The following is an 18,555-nucleotide window of genomic DNA, read 5'->3' on the forward strand; positions in this document are numbered from 1 at the left end:
ATATATGTATGTATGTGTATGACTGAAACATTATGCTGTACACCAGAAACTGACACAACATTGTAAACTGACTATATTTCAATAAAATAAATAAATAAATAAAAAATTTTTCCTTAAAAATTTTTTTGCAGATATTTTCTCCCATTCTGTGAATTGTCTGTTGGTGTCTTTTGAAAAGTGAAAGTATTCAATTTTGATGAAGTCCAGTTTATCAATTTTTTCTTCTATTGCTTAAGCTTTTGGCATTATAACTAAGAAATCTTTTCCTAAACCAAGGTCTAAAAGAATTACTCTCATGTTTTCTTCTGAGAGTTTTACAGCTTTTGGTTTTTATATTTAGGTCCATTACACATTTTGACTTAATGTTTGCATATGTATAAGATAAAGGTCTAAATTCTTTTTGTATACAGATGTCCAATTTTCTTAGTATCTTTAAAAGGAAAAAAGACTATGCCTTCTCCTATTGAATTGTACTGGTGACTTTGTGAAAAAGTAATTGGCCATAAATGTAAGAGTTTATTTCTGGATAGTCAATTCTCTGGCATGGATCTGTGTGTCTATTTCCTTATGACAGTATTATCTAGTCTTAATTACCATAGCTTTGTAGTAAATACTGAAATCAGGAAGCGTAAGTCCTTCAACGTTTTTCTTTTCCAAGAATGTTTGGCTAACAAGGATCTATTATATAGCATGGGGAAGTATATGCAATATCTTGTAATAACCTATAATGGAAGTGTGTGTGGTGCGTGTGTGAGTGGGGTGTGTGTGTGTGTATATATATGTGTGTGTGTGTGTGTATATATATATATATATATATATATATAAAACGGAATCTCTTTACTCTACACCTGAAACATTGTAAATCAACTATACTTCAGTTTAAACATAATTAATTTAAAAAAGAGAATGTTTTGGCTATTATGATCTTAACTCATGGTATTCTGCCTCCCAAAATAGCTGTGACTCTTTTCAATGATACTAATGAGAGAGATGATTATGATATTAGGAATGATGAGTTCATTGTTTTTTTATGGCCTCTAGCATATACCTTTGTGTAACCTTAGTGGTAACACATCTGTTTATGTGAAAATAGGTTGGATTTTTGAAAATGACATCACATTATTATATCCAAATTCGACGAGTAAGATGAGTTATTCAGCTGAATATTGACATTTTAGGTTTTAAAAGATGAATGATAATTATAACTATATAAAAACCTACATGTTTTTGAAAAAGAGATGAAAAAATATGTAAAAGATAGCGCTAGTTCCTTTCTTTAGCAATTATATATTGGGCGCATATGATATGTTGACCACTGTACAAAGTTTGAGGTATATAATTATGTACAAAAAAATAATGAAGTTGTGTTTTATTCTCTTTCTCATGTTTGTCATTTTTCTGTAACATTTTAATATTATTTTTATTTGAAAACTTATTAAACACACACGACCTGTCAGATTCTAGTTTAAGTGCTGGAGTTAGAGCAGTGAAGGAAGCCAACCACGTCCCTTCCTTCGTGGAGCTCACAATGTTGTTGCAGGGACAGACGATATGTAAATAAACAAGTAAATACAGAACGTGTCAGACAGAAGCTCAGTGGAGAGAAACAGACCAGGGTCAAAGGGAAGAAAGTGGATTGTGAGGGTAATACTTCATGTAGGGAAGATCTCTGGTTTAATAAGGTGACATTTGAGCACAGACCGGAGAAGTAAAGGCTTGATGCAAATTATAATACACAATTAATGTAAGTATAAAATAATTACCCAGATATTATTGGAATCACAGAATCTCAGCTTGCAGAGGGACTTTGAAATATATCCATCCTCTACCACGTCTCTAAGTGGTCATCTAGTGTTTGCTTGAACACTTTCAGTGAAAATTGTGCATTGCCAAAAACTCATTCTACTGTTGGATGGCTGAAATCATTAGAAAATTCTTGTTTCTATTGTGTTGAAACTGATCTCCTGAAAAATCACTCTCCATATATTTAGTTTTCTCATTGGAATAACCCAGAATAAATACAGTCTCATGTGAGTTTGTTCTCCCAAATCTTGGGTGGCCCATGAATGACTCTGAAAATAACTCTGGAAAAGGAGATGTTAAAGTGTTTTGCTCTGTGGCAGCAAAACTGAAAGAAAAAAACTACACAGCCTCTCAAGGACACTAGCTTAAGAGGAATGGTCATTCAGATATCTTAGTATATAGGTTACAAATCACTCTGATTACGATAATAATCACAACTCATGGGTGCCCTTAATTCATTGGATCCCTCTTTAAGTTTTCTCCACAGACTTTAAATCCACTGGATAATATTCTGCTGAGTAATCAAACATCACCACCTGACTCTGACCAGGAAATCTAAGTATGATTTAGATTTCCTTGCAACCTTGTCTACATCGAGGGAAAAAAATCCAATCATATGTGTTCTGAGCATCAGCATTTTCTATTTGGGGATTTTCACTTGATCAGATTGTGTTTTTGAGTGGAATTGCTTTTAGAGTCAACAATACTATTGTGCTACTAACAAGCCTTCTGAAGATTCACATTTTCTCTTAAAAAAAAAAAATCTCCATCTTGAAGAGAATTATGTTCAGGCTTCTTGGCTGTCAGTCAGATGCACGCTATTTCCCAGGACATCGGCAATTCCCTTTTTAGTGAAAAACAAGTTTTCTTTCAATCTTCTTTGTTTTTTTTTCCTTTGGTTCTGTCTTGAAAATGCTATTATGTGTTTCTTTCTTCAACACTCATTTACCAAATACCTGCTGGTGTACAATTCCTGTGCTGGAAGCTGGGATTACAAGCAGAAAAATAGAAATTGATCTAGTCCCTGCCCTCAGGAGCTCCTACTCCTGGGACAGAGGCAGACAGCTGACAGTAACAAAGTGCAGTGGCGGCTCCACCAAGGTGCCAACAAGAGCAGAGAAGTGGAATAAATATAGATGAAAAAGCAACGCAGCCCACGTGGGTAGAGTTGGAGAAGACACAGAAGCCATAAAGAGGTTCAGGCAGAGAAAGCAGCCTCTGAGTAAAAGCACAAGAATATGAAAATAAACACATAAACAAAAATCCAGGCACTACTTGGCATACAGAGGGGGAGTTGGTGGAGCTCGGCAGAAACTGGCTCTGGTTCTTACCTCCCCTCCAACTCCTTTTTTTTTTTTTTTTGTGCCCTGCATATGGTAGATGCATAGCGATGTTGACTATTTATTTGAAGGGCCATGTCAAGGAATTTTGGACTTTATTATCATCTGATGCTAAGTAGAAGTCTCTAACATTATCCCATAGCCACAATTTACTTTCTTTTTTTTAACCGAAGTACAACGTTGTGTTAATTTCCAGTGTACAACATAGTGATTCAGTTATACATACATGTATATGTTCCTTTTCATATTCTTTTTCATTATAGGCTATTACAAAGCATTGAATATAGTTCCCTGTGCTATACAGTAGGGTCTTGTTTATCTATTTTATATATAGTAGTTAGTATCTGCAAATCCAGAACTTCCACATAATTTATCTTCTTAAATACAGGCAACAATATTTAAGTATTTATCCCAGCAAGTGTCCCGGTGTTAATGGAGATCCAAGAAGAGCAAAAGCCATCAGCACCTCCCAAAATCAGCAGTACTAGCCCTGCCATCAGATCTGGTATTTCAGTAAGTAGTATATGCAGGCAGTGATCAGAGACATCCTAACTCCACTTGTAAATAATAACTACTTCAGCCTAAAGCTTGATATGGCAGAAGACTCCCTCTGCCTACAGGTGAGTTTCTTAGCTTGTGGTTTATGTGCTCTTGGCTCTTAATGTTCAGAAATGTTGAGAGGTTTTTACCAATTGTTCCTTTGTTTTCTTTAGTAACCCCCACATTTCAGGAAGAATTTCATAGTTTCAGGAATTGTTCATATTTCAAAATGTTTGTATAGGCATTTCTTATTTATAACTGAAAAGCAGAATTAAATGAATGTATTATATGAGTATATTTAATAACATTTTCATTTACCCCGGTCCCTCAGCTTTATTCTGCCATAAGCACTTGTCACTCACAGATTTAATCTGTGTAGTTTCAATGATTTGAAAGGAACCTCAAAGGGCCAAGGTTTCCAGTGACATGTAATATTACTGAGCTACAATTTGTATCCTTAAGCTCAAGAATGTTTTGTGAAACTACTGAGAAAAACTTCATCAGAGGATCTCACTGGTACCGAAAACTCAAACTTGCTCCAAAGCAGTAACTTGGTTTCGTCTTTCCGCCTTCCCCAGCCCACGGCTTTCACATTTCTGAAAACGGTGTCCTCATCCACCCAGCTGTGGAGCCAGTTCCTTCTCTCACCAACACTGTCACGTTAAGTCCCAAGGTCTTGAATCCTGCTTCTTGTCAGACCATCCCCCCGGTCTCAACTTGAGTCTCACTTCCGGTTCTTGTTTTCTTTGATGACTGACATCTTCCCCTTTGTCACAATACAGCCAGAGTTAATTTTTTGAACACACAAATCTCATCGGGTCATTCTCTGCCTAAAACCCTCACGTGGCATCCGTGTTCTTCAGACAGAATCTTTCACTGTGCCCTCTGGCCCCTCCGGGGTCAGGCCCTGCTCACCTCTGCAGCCTCAACGTGGGTCACTTCCTCCAACCCTCACCCTCAACTGCACTGGGCTCCTCACACCCACACTGGCCCCCTCCCTCCCCCCAAGCCACTGCGCATGCGCCTGCCCTCGGTGGCGGCTGCGGTGCCTCTGCGGCCCATCTTCTCAGGTGCTCCACTGATGCTCCAGGTCAGCTTAGTTCTCCCAAATCCCACAAACCTCCATTCACGAAGCATCCCGCTTGGGATTGCTTGACTTGAATTTGTCTTCACAGGAAAGGCATTTTTTCCAAATGAAGGGGTCCTGTCTGCCCATTCACCATCCCCAAGTCCTAGCTTAATTACCGGGTGTCCAGGAAGTCTGTTTAAAAAAGGAAAGAAAAAAAAACCAAAAAAAAAAAAAACCCAACATAGGATGATTTGCAGTGTAGGCAGGGGTAGATCTAGGCCTCATAAAGCCTGGAGATTTTACAGTGTTGGGGAGCGTCTTTAAGAATAATATAGAGTCACTATTCTGTACACCAGAAATTAACACACTGTGAATAGACTGTACTTCAATTTAAAAAAAAAAAAAGAATCATAAAAAATTATAAATACGAAATTGGTTATGAGATTGTATTCAAAACAATAATAAAATCACTACGAACCACTGGGTCTTAGGTGATCTGAACTTTCTACTGAAGCAGCTTACCAGAAATGCTTATAGAGAAATGCTACCTAATCGTAACCTGGCTTCCCAGCTCCCTGCTGCACCCAACTCCTTCTGGGACCCCCAACACTCACCGGGGCCCAGAAGCTCCTGCTTCATGACCTCTGCCTCTGAGTGTGGCCCCCAAACTAATGAATTTGCCCCACTAGTCACTACGTGTTCATATCTCATGATGACATTTTTGTTCATTCCGTGGATGCCTTTCTGTTTTAAACTGTCCTCAACTTGTTGCTGAGGAAACACGAAAATCATATGCCCCAGTGTCAAGTGCAAAACTGGGAAACTGGAAATTCTTTCATTTTCACAAATTTCAAGTGTCTGTCTACTGTTAACAAGTTATTCCTAACTTTCGCCTTCCCTCTACCCTTGCTTTTTTTTTTTTTTTTAACCTGTTTCCCGCTCACACAGAAGGATTTGGGTTTTCAACGTTTCCTGCTGGCGGTTGGTTATCAGGCTGTTGACTAATGGAATGACCCCTAAGGAAGCTAAGCTTCCGACTTCACTCAGTCTGTCTGCTGGGAGCTTCTCAGGTAGCTGGAGACGGGCTCTCGGGGGAATGTCAGGCAAAGGTCAGGCTCTGCATGAACAACAAGCAAACAGGCCACAGGGATCAGATGAGAACTGGCAATCCCCTTATCAAGTCTTCTCTCTCAGGCTTGGCAGCCAAGCAAATCTCCCAGCTATGCCAGCCTGTGGTTGTGAGCATGAGTCAAATTTAAAATTATTGGAGCTATTTATAAAAATAAAATCTTGCCATTGTATAAGGTTTATAGTTTACAAAATGCTCTTACGTACAATGTGCCAGGCAGTCTAACGTAGTAATACGATCTCCATTTAATACTTGTGTGTAGCTGCCACCTACTGCGTGTGAGGCAACCCTTAATGAAATAGATACTATGACTTCCATTTTGCAAAGGGTGAAAATGGGTTCTGAGGTTCTGAGAGGTTAAAAAGTCTCTTTAGGTATACCTAGCTGAGAAGTGATAATTAGAGTTATGTTCTCTAGGTCCAAGCTGCTTTTTTTTCCTGATAGAGGTACTGGGGATTGAACCCAGGACCTTGTGCATACTAGGCATGCATTCTACCACTGAGCTATCCCCTCTCCACCAAGCTTCTTCTCATACTGAGATTTTCTAGTTTGTCCTTTCAAAATGTACCAAAGTAAAAGAGAGGTGGGATGAAAGAAAATTTTAATAGAGCATCTATTGCTTTGCCTTGTGTGGAGTAGTTTCAGTTATCCTTTACTGAACTAACTCAAACATGTGAAAATGAGCCCCATGCAAGAAAATGGAAAGATAAACTGCTAATGTTAAAATTGTAAAGCCAGAAGAGTGATTTCCAGGAAAAATTCAAAACTGAGGAAAGAATAGCTGAATTTCATTCATCCAGCCTTCCATCTCATACGGCAGATCATAAATATGGAATTCCACTTACAAAACAGGGAGCAGATTTGGTATAGATCATATGAAGTCCTAATAAAGGGAATTTTACTTGGGTGAGCTGGAGGGGCTGAGGCTTTTGTTCATTTCAGCAATTAGTTTAGTTGTAACCCCAAGTGTTGATATTCCTACTGTGGACAGATTTGCTCACTGTGGTCCTAGGAAGAATCATGCGGAGGGTCAGCACCCAAGAAGTGGATCTTTTCCCTGGGAGGGGTCCCCCCTTGGGTTTATGACAACTGTCACTTGAGAAAACTCCTGTCCTGCAAGAAAGTGGTAACTGGAAGGGCTGAACAGCTGAGATCCTGCAGTGAAGAGGGGCTAGAAAGGTAAATTCAGTGCCAAAGGCCAGGAACATGGGGACTCGGTGTGCCCAGTGATGGAACAGTCAGTGCTGGAGAGCTGGTGTCTGGTTACTGAGCTTTTTCACAAATTTATCTGGAAAATTGAAGGCCCTGGAGTTCCTCCCTGACCTTTCCTTCTATAGTTCTCCTGTGTTCTGGAGATTCACAGCTTTTTGAAAATTTGACTCTCTGATTTCCCCTGGAATGCCGTCCTTCCCCACCCACCCTGCCCCCGGTTTCTCCTGGTTCTCCTCTCCACTGCACCCCCAGGGAATCAGAGCTGGGTTTCAAGGGTGTGACAAGGGTCCCATCTCACAGTAACTTGATTCCTCGTCAGTGTATGCTCTCAGTGGGATAGGAAAGCTTCATTTTTAGCTCTCCAATCTGTATGTTTTTGTGTGTTTTGTAAATAATAATCGTAACAACAACAATAATCATGATAATAAAAGTTGGGCACGTCATATTGCAGCCAGCATGAAAATGGCAGAGATTGGCAGAGCCGGCTGCGATTGTCTGGGTTTGGGGGCCGGTGAGATTGGTGAAGGCGGCAGGCACGGTGCTGCCCTTGAACGCTGTGTCATCATCTGCTTGTAATTGGTCTTATCGGCAGAACAAAACCACTAAATCATGTGCTACCGGCACAGGGACCAAACACTTCCCTCTGAGCCAGATGATTCCTTTGTTGAGTCGGGCTGCCTCAGTGAGCTTGTAACCATGCGGCCAACTGTCAGCAAGAGATACACTCCTCCTACTCTTTTTTTTAGGGGATTTAGTCAGATGTAATTTACATACCGTAAAATTCAACTCAACTTGAAGTGTCAAGTTCAATGACCCTTTCCTTAAACGTACCAAATTGTGCAACCATCCCCACAATCCAATTTTAGAACGCTTCTAGTATCTCAGAAAGATCCCTGTGCCCATTTGCATTCAAGCTTTGTTCCCACCCCCTACCATGCCCCAGGCAACCAACCACTCATCTGTTTTCTGTCTATGTAGTAGCCTTGTCTGGGTGTTTTATATAAATGGACTCATGTAGTAGTGTTCCTTTCTGTCTGTCTTCTTCCACTTAACATAATGCTTTGGAGATCCATCCATGTTGTACCATGTTGCCAAATAGTATTCCATGGTGAACATGGGCCATATTGTGTTTATCCATTCACCACTTGGTGAGCATTTGAATTGTTCCCACTTTGGGGCTATTCAGGATGATGATGCCCTCCTAATCTGAACTAAAAATGATGGGGTGGAAACAGCTTGGGATGTGGAGTCAGGACTCCAAGACCACATCCTAGCTCTGGCATTTGCTGTCTTAGTTAACTGTAAAGGTGATGTCCTTATCTAGACAGCAGAGTTAATGGACCCCTTCCCTGCTGTGTTCCTACAGTAGTTGTAAGAATCAAGTGAGATGGTGTATGTGGAATGCCTTGTGAACTGTAAAACAGGACAGTTGAAAGGCATTGTTATTGAAGCCATCTTGCCAGAACCTATTAAAATGAACAAGTTGTTTCTTAAGGTTCTTTCTACGTTCATAGAACAAATGATCTATAAGAAATATCTACCCTTGTCCTTCTGTAGACCTGGGGTTCTCACCTTGTTTCCCCTATCAAAGCTTGTTATTTAGAGAAGTTTTGATATTATTTTACCTCTCTTCAATTCACTTGTGTTTTAAGCCTTACTTTTGATTGTCAAATAAAAGACTTTATTTCCTGTTAAAGAGAGGTTCATCAAATATCCTAGAATCACTGTAGAAAGTCAAACTCAGTATAGTTGAAGTTCAGATTTAACCAGGGCATCCTCTGACCTACAGGTTCAATTTCATCTCTTGGGTATCTCAGATGACTATGAAAGGCAGGTCCCTAGTAAGAGGGTTGCAAGGCAGAGTTGAGTCCAGGTTGAGGGGTTTCCAATGAGTTAAAGTCCAAGCACATGTTACCATCTTCCAATCAAAGGTGATTCATTGTCACTTCATTAAAACAATCTTAAACCAGTTAGCGTAACTAGATCACGAGAGCTATTCAGACATTCAGGATCATAGATTGTTGACCACACGAATGTCACTTCTAGTTCTTTGACTCCCACAAGGTGTGAAAAATAGTTTTTTGAGAAGCCAGTGCAGATTTTGCTTCAAACAAAAAGAACCGGATACTGGTATCTCACACCCACTCAATCCTCAAGTTAGTATCACCTTTATCACCCTCCACACCGACTGCCTTATCCAACACCATGGGCTGCTTCCAAGAAGTTTTATCTTGAATGTCATTGGGACCTCCCAGGGTGGAAGACTTCCAAGGCAAGAGAAATAGCTGTCACTCGTTTACTAGAATCTGAAGCACAGAATGTGAGTACCCACCAAGTGCCTTCAGTGGGATCACTGGTCAATCCAACATTCGAACTCAGGTACTCCCAGTGCCCAGATTCAAATGACTAGTCTGTCTCTCTCCAAAAACAGCAAATCCCCAGACATCTTTAGCACTCCATGAGGTTACACAACACAGGCCGCTGAGGTCAGATAAGTCTAGTCCTTCCACACACCTTCTCCCTGAGAAGCCCTTTCTCGCCTTTTGACGACCGATCATTAGGGTTTTACTAAGCAAGAGCAGATGTGGGGTTTTATGGGCTGAGGTGGTTCTCTGCTGTTTTCATTCTGTGAATTTTCTCCAGGTATTGAGAGATGGCAGTGAGATGCCGTGTACATATCTGTCATTCCTTTTCCATATTTTCCCATCTAAGCATGATAACCTGCAGACTTGTACCGTAAGACCAAGGTTCTTGATCTTGGCATCTCTACCACCGGCACTGCCACTCTGTAACAACAATGAGAGTTCGAGTCTCACATGCACTTACTCCATGTAAGATATAGTGTGTATACACTTATCTTGTGTCTTGTTCAAAATCAAGCAGCTAAGCACCATTTTTCATTCTCATAGGCACTGTACAGGAGTTCTGGTTGCCCTGGATCCTTGCCTACACACTGTATTTGTATGGTCAGGGTTCCTTTTTTTTTTTTTCCATTATAATTGATGTGTAGTAATAGTTCACTGTGGCTTTAATTTTCATTAAAGGCTAATATTTCTTTTTTAAAAAAAATCAAGCAGCTAATAATTGGTGGAGCCTGGCTGAAACTCAGTTCTGTTTGGCTACAAAGTTTATGTTCTTACCTACTGTGTTATATGGCCCTGTAACATGTTGCACTGTAACGCATGCATATTTGCATGTATAATAGATGTGGGTATGTTATGTATATGTACATGTGTGTATAAAAGTATGGATATCTGCATGGAGTGTTTTGTTTCATTAACTTGAAGCAGGTTAGAGTTTTTTATATATCCTAAATAATTTCTGATTTGGAAGGTGACTGCATATGTAAGAGTTACAGGACATCAACCACACATTTAGGTAGGTATATCTGATAAGGTCATTGACAAGGTTTAAGCATGTTCTCTATGTCATAAAATACTCCATCTTTTTTCTAGTTTCTATGCTGTCTAACCCATACGTACTGATTTTTCAAAAACCTGCATCAAAGGGAGTGTTACCTGCAAATATTTGCTGCACGACATTTACACAATTGTTTTCACATCTTCTGCACTGTCATCCTCAGCCCAGAAACAGGTCATGTGACTCTTTAAAACAATTAAATCCTATCCTTCAATGTGCTTATGAAATGATTGTAAGTCGGAAATGGAAATGCGCTTTAAAGATCGCCTACTGAAAATCGAAACAGAACACACTCAAATAAGAGGCCATACCTGCTTCTTTCCACCCAGGGAGCCTCTGTATGATACAAAACAAAATCCACAGTTACCAAAACAGCCATGATCATCTTGGCAGCATGAGAAGGTATCATCAAAACTCCATCATGTTGATTAAACATGATAGTGGTTAAACAGACACCACTGGAGAATGTTTGGCGTCTCCTGAGGCTCACTGGGGAGGAGCAGCTGTTGCCTCTCCCAGATAGAGTGACATGTTCTGGGAGAAACAGAGTCCTAGTTAGAGAGAAATTAATTCCCTTACCCTCCAGCCTACCCCAAAAGCAAAAACACTGCTAGAAAATTTCAAACTGTGATAATAAAAAGGTCAGATCCCTTTTGGATATAGTGATTGCCTCAGTTTCATAGGATATGTTTTTCTTCTGCTTCACAAATACCAAGAGGATCACTTTCAACCCATAGCATGTGCAGTGGATTTGTATCTTTACATTCAAGCATTTCTTGAATATGTTTACATAAAACACATTAAAGAAAATGTCAAACTTTAGTGGAGTTTATTTAATATCTGAAGCATCTTATGGCACACTTGCATCCTTATTATTAGTTTTTATTTATTTAGAGTAATATTTGTAGATAACAATGCATTTTAGCCACAAGTCAGACAGCAACAGAGGAATTGTGAAATCCCATACCTAAAACATTATAGTTCTAATTAAATATATTAGAATTTAATTTATATACAAATATACCCTTTAGGGAATACAAGCAGTTAAAACCATAGCTCTACTTAAACAGTTTTTTTTTTCATACTTAGTTATCTTTCAAAGATAACTAAAGGTAAATACAATTTGAAAAGTTCATAAACCGGTGAGGTATTACTGTTGAAAGAATACAATAACTCTTAAGATAAAATAACTATAAAAAAAATCTAAGAAAAGTGAATCTAAGTCATTACATTATTCAGGCTACGTATCAATTCAGTGATTCAAAACTATCATTTTACCATGAGGTGACTGATTACTTTTGTCTGGGACTTATATAACATTCACTCATTCAATATATTCAATTAATAATTTTGGAACTCTCTCTGTGCTCTAGGGAATGTGCTTGGCCTTAAAAAACACTGCAAAATAAGTCAGACATAGGCCCTGCCCTCAGAGAGCTTACAGTCTAGTGGGGCAGATGGATGGGAACACAAGCACCTATGATACAGCATGAGAAGTACTGGGGCCTCCCATCCTAGAGGAAGGAACATCTAAGCTGAAACCTGTAGGATAAAGGGTGGAGAAGGGAAAAGGGAGGCGGAAAGAGGATTCCACGCAGAAGAAGAAGGAAATGCAAAGACCCTGAGGTGTAAGAGAGCCTGGTCTCTTCTACAACAGTGCTTCCCAAACAAAAGGCTTCAGAGACTTGTTGGGCCAGAACGAGATTTTCACCCAGCAGTGGGAAAATAAAGACAGTTTACTAAGTCTTTCCAAAGCTCAAGTCACTCAATTTTTATAATCGAGTTTAAGGCAGCCCCATTTTGTGGCATTAAAATGGCCCCTCTTTTGTGAAATGACAGAGGCAAAAGTAGATGTAATAGATGTCCCAATTTTTAAAATTAGTAAAACAAAAAGTACCGATGTATAAAATCGAAAATCACTGTTCAAAGAGTAAACTTACAAAAGGTGTTTAATATGGTAAGGGAGACATTAAGAGAGAAGTCTAAGGAGAAAGTCACAGAGTTAGATCACGAAGGGCCATGGAAGACCTTTGGACTTTATCCTAAGAGCAGTGGGAATGGTTTTAAGCAGGGGACTGAAACTTGCTTACATCTGTGAAAGATCACTCCAGGATGTGGTGTAGAATGTGCGTGGGGTGGGGCAAGACAGCCGGGAGGAAGACCAGGTAGGCAGCACTGCAGTCCCCCAGGAAGAAAGCTGGTAACAGCCGGTATGGGGCTGACTCAGTGAACCTGAGGCAAAGAAGATGACTTCATGAAGTAAACTGACCAGGGTCTGGTGATTTGTTCTGTTGAGTAAGGAAAACCGATAGGCAAGGCTGATGTCCAGGCTTTTGACTTGATAATTGGGTTAACTATTGATAACCAGGTTAACTACTGAGCTAGAGAATGTAAGAGAAGGAGACCTTTAGTGGAGGAAGACAGTGAGTTCATTTCAGGACCTGCTGAATTTGAGGTATCTTTGTATTCAAATGTCCTTTAGGCCAATTGTCTACTTACGGCTCAAGCGCATAGGAGAAAGAGCTGGACTTCGGGTATAAGTTTTACAGTCAACAGCATGTAGACAGTCACTGAAACCACGGACATGGATGAAATGTCCAAAATGTCCAGGAGAACACAGCATAAAAAGAGACTTCAGACAAAGGGAGGGCTGGCTGGAGATGAGAAAGAAGCCAGAGACAGAGAGTCAGGGAGGTAGGAACACTCGTTGAAATTAGCAACAAGGAAGTTATTAAGGGCCTTGAGAAAGGCAGTGAGGGAGCAGAAGCCAGATGACAGTGTGCGAATCTGCAGACAGGAAGGGGCTCTTTTACACAGGGCGGTGATAAAAGACAGGAGAGAATGGGCCAGCAACCTGCTGGAGATGTGGAGAAAATGGTTGTTTTATAAACATAGGAGAGACTTGATAGGGAGAGTTTGAAGACTTGTTGCAAGCAAAAATAATCAATAGAGATTCAAATACAAAATACTGACTAGCTTAAAAAAATCACAATGTTAAGGTCTTTAGAGATGTCAAATACGGTGTTCCTATAAGAACACAGGATCCAGTTATAAAATCATCAATGGATTTAAATACACGAAAGGATGTGAAATGATGCCAAGAAATTCTGAGGGAATCCCATTTAAAGATATTTTAAAATACTATTTTAAATTATGGCAATTTTAGCGCTTGTCCATAGAGATCATACTCTTTAAATAATATGTATCTTTGAATAGTTGGTGGTAGAGAGAGCTTCTCCATTGAGGCTGGCTGGCAAAGTCGCTGGAGTCCCATAAGTCTTCGAATTTTTAACCGACATAAATGCTTTAAGGAGCAAGGATTCTCTAAAGTGGGTAGGAAAAGCAAGCAAAACATGAAAACCATATTAATGGATCGACCTTTAAGAGAGAGATTGAGAACAGTATTAATAGCGTCATTCTGAAAAACAGGCATGCGCACATTAGCAACTGTTGACTTCAAGTAAAATTCAAATTGCAGTTAAGCCTTCCAGACCATTCGTTTAGAATGTAAGCTCCACAGAGGCAGACAATCTCCCTCTGTGTCAGGGAAGAGAGTTTGGCTCCTAAGGGGTCTTCAACTAGAATATGTTAAATGAATGAATGGACTTGATTGAAGAAAGTTAATGCTCAACTCTCCTATTTATTTTTTAAAATGAGTATTTTAGAGATAGATAGACTTCTGTACTTCCTCTCTCTCCTACCAATCTTTCTGATGAATAATTATCTGTGAAACATCTGATGCAAATGATTCCATATGTCCATGATTCAGTCTTAGGTTTGTTTCATGTCTAATACCTAGACATTTTATATTTTCAATAAAATCTATGAATGTTATTCAAATATCTGGTGCCAGTCTTTATTTTCCACTCTTACATCAGCTACAATATAATTACAGTCCTGATCTATTATCCCAGCAACACGAGCTAATGAAGAGGCAGCGTTGCATACCAGCTTGGATGTGGGCTCTGGACTTGGACAGCTTGGACTTTAAAATCCTGGCTCTGCCAGGCAGTATTTGTATGACCTTGGACAAGTTACTTAGCCTCTGTGGTCTCAGGATTCTCATCTGTGAAATGTGGGTAACAATGGGACCCACCTCATAGAAGATCAAACAAATCAATTCATGTAGAGTATAGAAAAGTGCTTGGTACATTCAATAATGTGAACTCAATTCAATAATAAAAGATCACGTTTCAGTTACAGTCAAGATTAGAAACATTTAAATTATCTTGAAAAAAATTAAAAGTGTTTTTCAAAAACTAGTGAGGCAAAGTTTTTGTGACCAAAATGGGCAGAATAAACCCAGCTTTTTTTTTTTTTTTAAATTACCATTTTATTTTTTTTCCCTGATAATACGCTGCCCTATGTATACCTGGAGGAATCCTGACATCCAGTGGTGAACCATACTCATAGCAACCGACTGACTTAACTAGTTGCAATGACGTATGACTGAAACAACAACAACAAAAATTCTTACTTGAATTGCTTTCCCAAAGTCATAAGAATTGATTGTTCTTTTGCAATACAAACACAGAATAATTAATTACCAATTAGAAGCAAAATCTATTCTATGACGGGAAGCACAGTGGTATTGAAGAAAGCGCCTGTGTTTTGAAGTGAGACAGACAAGGCGTTCAAATTATTTATTTTTTATGTTTATAACTTTGGGAAATTAATTTATCTAAGCATTAGGGGTTTTTTTCCTTTACAATATCCAAAATATTTTAACTCTTCTATTGTAAAATAAAATATAGATAAAACAACGACACAAACATATAGTTTCTCAAGTTATTATAAGTGATTATCAGGTGAACATCTTTAATCAACTCCCAGGTCATGAACAGAAGGACTTCCTTAGCCACCCCAGAATTCCCTCCACAATCCATCCCAAACTGCATTCCTTCCTCCCCTATAAGGAACTACTATTCTGACTTTGACAGTAATCACTTCCTTATATATATATATTTAAAATCTGTTATGTTCTTTAAGTCTATTTTAATCTGCAAGTTCTTCTTTCCAGACCCTTCTCTTCCTTTCAACTAGTCTTTGAAGATCTAAAATGCTGTCATTTCTCACAGCCTGATTTTTGCTGATTGGATTTTTATGGTGTGGTTCCATGTCCAACTGCCTTGTCTACTTGCAGACTGATAGCTGGATCCAGAGGCTTGATCAGACTCAGGGCTGATCTCTTTGGCAAAACTATAGCTGGTGCTGCATTCTTTCACCACAGGCCACGTCATGGGATATAAGCAGCAACTGATGCTCATTGATCACATCCATGGGCTTACTGGGGGCTGCAAAATGGTGGCATCTAATTATATCATATCTTTTTTTATTTCTTCTTTGGAATATTTGTATAAAAGGATACTTTTGCTCATGTATTCTTTGGTTACTGGTGGCACAAATCATATACATAAGGCAGAATAAATGCTTGACTCTTTTCCTTCATTCATTTTCAAGACGATGAATTGATTTTCTTATCCTGTGGACCTGATCAATTTTTAAAATAACACATTTAAACATATTTAACTGGTTTCAGTTCACTGAAATAATTATTCTTTCAAAGTTTAAATTGTCCCATCTTTGACCAATGGGAGCCTCGAGCTGGCTCCTGAATTCTTTGGACATGATTCTGGTAGTCTGTGAGAGTTCCTTGTTATCTGGCATGACCGGATACACCCGACTCACCTTGCATACTTCCTTCCCCAGATCTAAAATCGTCCATTTCTCCAAGAAACTCTGGTTTCTTTTTCTAGGAAGTGGTACTTCAAAGCCACAGTCTGGGTGCTAAGGATGCTCATTGCTACTGGGCTTCTCATTATTTCTAAGTCTTTTTTGTAGACAGATACACACACACACATATGCTTTCAAGGTAAAATAGTTTATGAGTTCACATTGGGAGTTCCAATTCAAATTCAGAACTTCAGAATTTTTCTTTAAGGGCTTCCATACTACATCTGTATTTCCTTTCTTCCACACTGGCAATCCTGGTTCTCAAGGATGCAAAGAATAATAGAATTAGAGTATCCTATGTGCTGACTACATTCCTCATTCTCAGCATAACAATGTTAATATTATGCCAACACCAGTAAAATTTCTGAGCTCTGTGAAAAATGTCTGTGTGTGTGCTCTCTCCATTTTCCTCCCATTTAAAATAGTTGTGTCATATTGACACTATCTGATGGTATAACCATTATATATTATTTCTTCTCCATTGTAACTCTCACTTAGTCTTGGTGTTCGGTTTAATGCTGACTACTAGTCCTCGTGTCATTATCTCGTTAGTCATTTTGGTTTCTCTGAAGCTTATTTTTGAGTAGATTCTTGAGAAGGTGATCAGAAGAGTAATATTGTTTGAGAGCATCCTTTTTTCCCCTTATAAATCACTTGTTCTCATATAGCAATTTGTAATCTTCAGTTTCAAATCCTTCTTTTTCTATTACAGAAAGTTTTTTGAAATACAAGTTTTTGTGTTTGTTCCATTCCTTTGATTTGGTTTTCCTTTTCAGGAAATTCTTTTCCTTGCCTGTGTTCAATATCTGTCACTGTCTTTCAAATCCTTTTTTTTTTTATCTATTCTTTTATTCCTATTTTATTTTTAAAATTTCCTTCCATTTCATCTTCTATTTCTCCTGAGGTATTATTTATTGCATTATTAATTCTTGCTTTCATTCCAGTTCAGTCCTCATATTTGTAATTAATTTTTTGTTTTTTATTTCTAATTCTTTCCTCAGTTCTGTTACCTCATTTCTGAATTTTTCTAATTCTGAGTTGTGTCGTTCTTTCATGTCTTACGTCATTTCCTTATGCCTTTTAGCTTGTTTTGAAACAGGGTTTCAGTTTTAATCTGTTCTAAGGGCATGTCTTTCTGTGCTTTTATTTTCTGTGGGGATGTTATTCTGTTCCTCTTTCTATTTTTTCTTATAATAAGTTTATACGGGATTTGACTGGGTTACTTTCCTGTTGCTCATTATTATGTGAATCTCTGGAAGCATGCTTGTTTCACGATAGCTCTTCTAACTTTACGGAGCTCCCTATACTGTTGTCATCTTGCAATGAGCCAGAATATGGTGGCTGCTCCCTGAGGTTTCCTGGTTCTCTTTGCGGCCCACCACGTTTATGTGGACTCTCACATCTCAGTCCTACTTGATTTTGACTTTACTCCCAATGTGGGCCTTGGTTCAGAAAGGGAGCCCTGACGGGCCAGTTTCAAGACTTCATAGGGTCCAAATTATTCTGTAATTCCCCCTTAGCCTTAGTTTTTATTTATGAAAATTAGCAATGATAACACCTAATCTACAAGTCGTGGGGATTTCATGACATGCTTTACATATACATTTCAGATACTTCATATAAACTTACCATGTAATAAAAGTAACAGAAAAATACTAATAATTTGGGGGATGTATACCTCAGTGGTGGAGTGCGTGTTTAGCATGCATGAGGTCCTGGGTTCAATCCTTGGAATCACCATAAAAAATACTAATCATTTAGTTTTAAAAATAGCTAAATTTATTAAGTGTTCTCAATGTTGTAGACATTAAGCTAAGCACCTTACATGTATCATCTCTTTAAATCCCCACAACTACCTTATAAGGTAAATACGAGCCCCATTTTGCAGTGCAAAATCCTTGGCATAAAAAGAATAAGTAACTTGCTGAAAGTCACATAGTTAGTATGTCTATCTTGGTCTTTTAACAATAAATAAAAAAATTCCCCTCCCCTCAGTGAAACAAAAATGATACAATAAATTGCTGTTTCTATGAAAATATCAGCCCTGATTGACATATGCACTCTACAGCCGAGCAATCCTACAGAGTCCCATCCCATTCTAAGTCTGTCTGACCCCAGAGATCAATTTCTAGGTTCACAGTACAATATTACCCATTAGGTTCTCTAAGGTTCCTGTTTTAGTTCCAGGGGAAGAGCCATTTGAGGAAAATCCAAGCCTACCTCCAAATCTGCATTAAGCTGAACTATCACTCTAGCCAATCAAAGTCTCCATCCCTCTGCCCATCTACATCTTCTGCTATCGTGGTCAG

General features: G+C 38.8%; 1 protein-coding gene across 2 annotated transcripts in view; it reads right to left on the reverse strand.

Moving 5' to 3' along the window:
• Positions 1-11,660: 11,660 nt before the first annotated feature.
• ASB15 (ankyrin repeat and SOCS box containing 15) overlaps positions 11,661-18,555 on the reverse strand; it is a 31,779-nt gene continuing 24,884 nt past the window's right edge. The window contains exon 11 of one of the 2 annotated variants that reach the window (XM_010975611.3): positions 11,661-13,167. In XM_010975611.3, the coding sequence (XP_010973913.1) occupies positions 13,148-13,167 (20 nt within the window). In that variant the 3' untranslated portion in view covers positions 11,661-13,147. Of the gene's footprint in view, positions 13,168-13,664; positions 13,838-18,555 lie in introns of those variants that run through there. The other variant, XM_010975608.3, reaches the window with a different exon arrangement.

The sequence above is a fragment of the Camelus dromedarius genome, chromosome 7 (genome assembly GCF_036321535.1).
Source record: "Camelus dromedarius isolate mCamDro1 chromosome 7, mCamDro1.pat, whole genome shotgun sequence".
In the NCBI taxonomy this organism is placed as follows: Eukaryota; Metazoa; Chordata; class Mammalia; order Artiodactyla; family Camelidae; genus Camelus; species Camelus dromedarius.